The sequence below is a fragment of the Chaetura pelagica genome, unplaced genomic scaffold (assembly GCF_000747805.2).
Source record: "Chaetura pelagica isolate M959 unplaced genomic scaffold, ChaPel_1.0 scaffold222, whole genome shotgun sequence".
Lineage (NCBI taxonomy): Eukaryota > Metazoa > Chordata > Aves > Apodiformes > Apodidae > Chaetura > Chaetura pelagica.
In genome coordinates, this window is record NW_009952711.1 from 1178530 (window position 1) to 1183332 (window position 4803).

The following is a 4803-nucleotide window of genomic DNA, read 5'->3' on the forward strand; positions in this document are numbered from 1 at the left end:
GTTCAAGAATTAAAGCAATTACTGGTCAATGTAAGGAGCAGTAAATTAATTTTCTGAATGATGATTAAGGACCTGGTTCATCAAAAGTAATTCTAGGTCCTCCATGGTGTATTCAGAGGCTTCTACACAAAAGAAATCCAGGTTATCTTTTACTGAAGCAGGTCCTATATCACCTCCGGAACACTTGATTTAATATTCTATTTATCCTTTTCTTTTTGTTCTTTTTCCTTCTTTTCACGTTCAGCTTTTGCTTCTTCCTCCTCATGTTGCTTTATCAACTGTTCCACCTCCTTTTGCTTCAGAACCCTTATTACTGTCTTGCCATTCTCTCTGGTCAGTGTTGCAATTTCAACTGAAACACACGAACAGAGACAACACGTTACAGGTTGTCTTTGAGACACAGCAATCATCAGAAGGGCAAGGTTCCTGCTTACACCTGACAATGGAACAGAAGACTCTTGTCCTGCCTCTCCAGAAGCCAGATGGCAGCAGCCCCCTTCTGCAGCAGCATCCACAAGCACAGCAATACCTCTCCAGACATGAAGCCATTCCTGCAGCTTGTGACCCCAGAACTGTGGTCTAACCCCTGGAGCTGACCAAGCTGATCAACCTCAACCATACTACCTATATGTCTTTTAGAGCTGCTGCAGCTTCTACAAACATTTCTCACAAGACAATTAAAAATCCAATAAACCCAATCTAGTGTAAACATGTTCACTACATTTTCTTTCTACAAGCAAAAGGTGCCACCCCATTCCAGCCAACAGCTTACCTTTCTCTGCAGAGAGTTTGCTCACATCCATGGTTTTGTTGAGAACCTTAATGGCTAAGGCAAGTGCAGTCTTCAAGGTCATTTCTCCTTCTTTGTAGTCTTGCTTTAGCATGGACACAGCTGCCTATGTCATAGAAATTAAAATATCATCTTTGGGCAATCAACCAGTTGCTTTTTGCCAGGTATCAACAGTCTATAAGTACCAGCAGTGCTTCTGCACTCACCCACTGCCCTCTGCACCAGTCACCAACAACACAGTGCCATCTACACATTTTTTTGCTTCGTGTTTTGAGAGGAAAAAAACCCAGAACTTACAGCACTGTTATTCCCAATGCACGTAGCTTTCCAGCCTCCATAATTTCCACTAGGATCACTCTGATACAGCTGAAATCCATAATGCTTATCCCAGCCAATATACAGCAACGAAACACCAAAAGGACGTTTTCCTGTTGAAAAGGAGGCTATTAGCAATCTAAATTTAGTAACAAGATGGGTCATGAATGACAATTACTTTCTTTTATTTCCTTTTTTCAAATCTGTTCACATGAACTAGGATTTAACAGACTGCTCTGCACTTCTGTTGCTTGAGATAAGCATGCCACAATTTCTTTATAAGGCACAGGGGGAGGAAAGCAGAGATTTATTTCATTTAACCCTAAAGAGCAGCTTCTGTCCCCACAAATTGCAATTTATCATCTCAGGACTAAATACAAACTTGAAAGTATGTAGCTTAACTTAATGGTGTCAAAAGCCAGGCAGATAAAAAGGTCATTCTTTCATGCTATATATATAATCCCTGAAGTATCAGTTCACATACTAAGGAACACTGCTTGCATCATCTTCTAACATGTACTATTGATACCACTCCATACAGTCTTATCTGTCACCCACAGGGCCATTTTGCTGGATGGGCCCACAATGTAGCAACAGGACAAGGGGCAATGCTTTTCAACAGATATGGGGTAGGTGCAGACTAGATCTAAAGAAGACATTTTTTATGATGAAACAGTGGAACAGGTTGCCCAAAGAGGCATTAGAAGCCCCATCCCTGGAAACATTCAAGGTCAGGTTGGACAGGGCTCTGAGCAGCCTGATCTAGCTGAAGATGTCCCTGCTCACTGCAGGAGAGTTGGACTAGATGATCTTTAAAGGTCCCTCCCAAACCCAACCACTATTATCCTATGAAAATATCAAAATGTTCCACAGCAAACAATTATTTGCTGCTCTTCTGAAGGCACTCACTAAATCCAAGAGCACTCAAAGCATTCTACATAATGGGCTGGAATTTCAGCCATCAATTTCTCCATCACTAAAAAGTAGCACCTTCAGTAGCAGAACAGTAACCATAACTACCCATTCCTGTATTAAATTCAGCTGGGTTTTTTTCCTGCTGTAACTTGTTACAGAAGAATTTGGTAGAACTGTACAGAGACTCAGATGCTTCAAATGACATTACAGAATCACTCTGTAGAGATGTAAAAGCACAAGGGTTCATCCATCACACTTCATTACCTCCAAACTGTGTATAAGCCTGCTTGATATCACACAGTGCTGTTACCAGTTGTTCACAAGGAATGGGCTCTTGATACTGTAACAAATACCTAAGAGAAAAAAAAAAAAAAACAGGTTTCAAAATTTCTTTTGCTGACAGCATCTTGTACCACATTTAACAAGAAACAGGTTCCAAAGCTACAGCCTCTTTGATGCAGCTGTTATATTTTAAGCAATCCACTTCTGCTCTACTAAACACACACTCGGTGGGATTTGATACACAAACAGGGCTCAATCTGACAGCACAGGCAAGCAAAACCACGTTCACTCTCAGCAGACCCACCTCTGTGCAATCAGCCTCAGCTCATTTGTCAGCACATTGGCATCTGAAGTGATTCCTGCCACGCTGCAGGCCATATCTCTGCAACAGAAGCAAACAAATCAACTGAATCCCAGTCCATCTCCAGCCAACAGTCACACCCTCATCTAGTTGTTCAAGCAGAACACCCACTGTGGGGCTGTCCTGATCCAAGCCAGGTAGCTGCCATCTAGAGGGGGTCATCAGCTCCTGCCTGCATGTTAAAAATACTCTGTAACCACCTGCTTTAGAGAAGAGCTGGGCAGCACTTGAGCAGGACAGTAGGTTAGTGCTACATGTAGTGCTGAGGATCTCAGCAAAGATGGGCGAGTCCCAGGTGTCCTCACAAGAGCCAGGAGCTGCACACAGTGCCCCTCTGGAAGCCTGACAGCACAGCAGGAGCTGCAGGAGCCACACAGACCTGGCAGGCTGAGTCTGTGTAACCAAAGCCTTGTGATCTTGACTTGATCGAAAGAAAAATAAGCTCTTTAGCACCTTTTTACCTAGTCCAATACTGCTACAAAGCTTTCACTACACAGAAAGGATTCAAGGAAAATAATCCAGGTTATTTTTTCCAAGTGGGGGCAGGATGAAAAGCTGTTTGTTTCATGTGCACCTTCTGGCAAGGATGAAGCTCTACCTCCCTTACAGGCAGGGCAGCATGATCCATAACACTCTTGCTCTGACATCCCAAATTTAACTTCCTGAGAGCTAAAAAGGAAGTCGTAATAGAGAGATACATGATCTCTGCTACAGTTGTAGCAAAGAAACCTAAGGCAAATTTATTATCTTTTTCTCTTTGAATCACAACAGTAAAAACAAAGACCTAGGAAATGATGCTGAGCTGAAATAGAACAGTGATTTTCTGTGCATTCTTTACTTTGGCCCCCCAAATGGTTATTTTGTAAAACTGAGAATACCAAATTTTCCCAAGTGCTGTAAATAACATTACCTTGTACTAACAAACAGGCTGTTCTACCTAGAAAATTCTCTTTGAGATTAAAAAAGTTATAATTCTACTTTAGAAGGGGAACAACTGAAACAAACAATGACACAATCATCATACCTGTCTAAAACACTGAACAAAAAGAACACTAACACTTCAAACAAAATAAAACCAGGTTCAGTGCTACAATTTCTGAGCAACAGCTCAGTGTTTTGTTCCTGGACCTTATCAGATCTCACCGTTTCAACTTACTCATTCAGTTTGTATATCTTCTCTGAGAAAAACACTTCATCCAGAAGCTTGTGGATGTTGCGTCTCTCTGCTGCCAGCAACACCCCATCATTTGCTAGAATTCCCAAGCAAGTGCCTGCATGTCCAATGGCTTCCATTGCATATTCCACCTGGTACAGGCGGCCTAGGAAAGGATTTACATTAGCAACGTCCAAAAATTAACAGGGAACTGGCAGGTGCTCATTGTACAACCTCCAGTCTGTCACCAGTTGGGGAAATTAAGTGGTTGAAAAGGAGGAACGAATTAGAGAAGGAAAAGCCACACATCTGACAAGGTAATACAGGGCATTGCCAATGTGGAAAACAACTCTTTTTTTTAGCCCCCCAAAATTAAAACATCTACAGAACTCTCTCTGCTGCAGCAGGATAAGCCAAAACTGATTTTCAATAACCAAAAATATATGTGATGCTAGATTCTGAGTCCATCACATCTAAGAAGCAGGAAAACACATCTTGCACATACTTGTCTCAGCATGTGCTACAAAACCAAGGGGAGGTGTGACTGCAGCAGTGGGACCTTGTGCCTTATTTCAAGCAGTGGTAGGTGGCTCTGCTGACTAATGGGAAATGGTTTCGTTATGGCTGGAGTTGGAATGAACCTGGGAGTCTCCACTGTGGGCCCCTGGTGCCCTTACAGAACGGGGGGCTGCTTCTAACAGGTAAACATGGCTGGGAACACATTATAAACAGCCAACCTTCGCGCGAGTGACTTGTCTTTTAATTCCGAGACGCTGGATGAAACAGTGACGGTTTACCAGAAAGCGTAGGTTAAAAAAATACCTTCCAGAGAGAAGGTGGTAGTTCTGGAGTCATATCTTCGGGACTGCAAGAAGCAACAGCTCGTTAAACATCAGCGTTCTCTGGTCAGAAGGCAACACCAACACCGCCCGCGGCCCGGCCCCGCTCCCCGCCCGCCCCACAGGCCGCACGGCCCGGCCCGGCCCG

General features: G+C 43.2%; 1 protein-coding gene across 1 annotated transcript; it reads right to left on the minus strand.

Moving 5' to 3' along the window:
• PSMA4 (proteasome (prosome, macropain) subunit, alpha type, 4) lies at nt 1-4699 on the minus strand. The gene is made up of 7 exons (XM_009994366.1): nt 4639-4699; nt 3820-3982; nt 2607-2684; nt 2285-2373; nt 1088-1218; nt 773-896; nt 1-352 (listed from the first exon to the last, which is right to left on the minus strand). The coding sequence occupies exons 2-7, from the start codon at nt 3954-3956 to the stop codon at nt 198-200; spliced, it is 714 nt and encodes a 237-aa protein (XP_009992668.1). The 5' UTR covers nt 3957-3982; nt 4639-4699; the 3' UTR covers nt 1-197.
• Between the last annotated feature and the right edge of the window lie 104 nt (nt 4700-4803).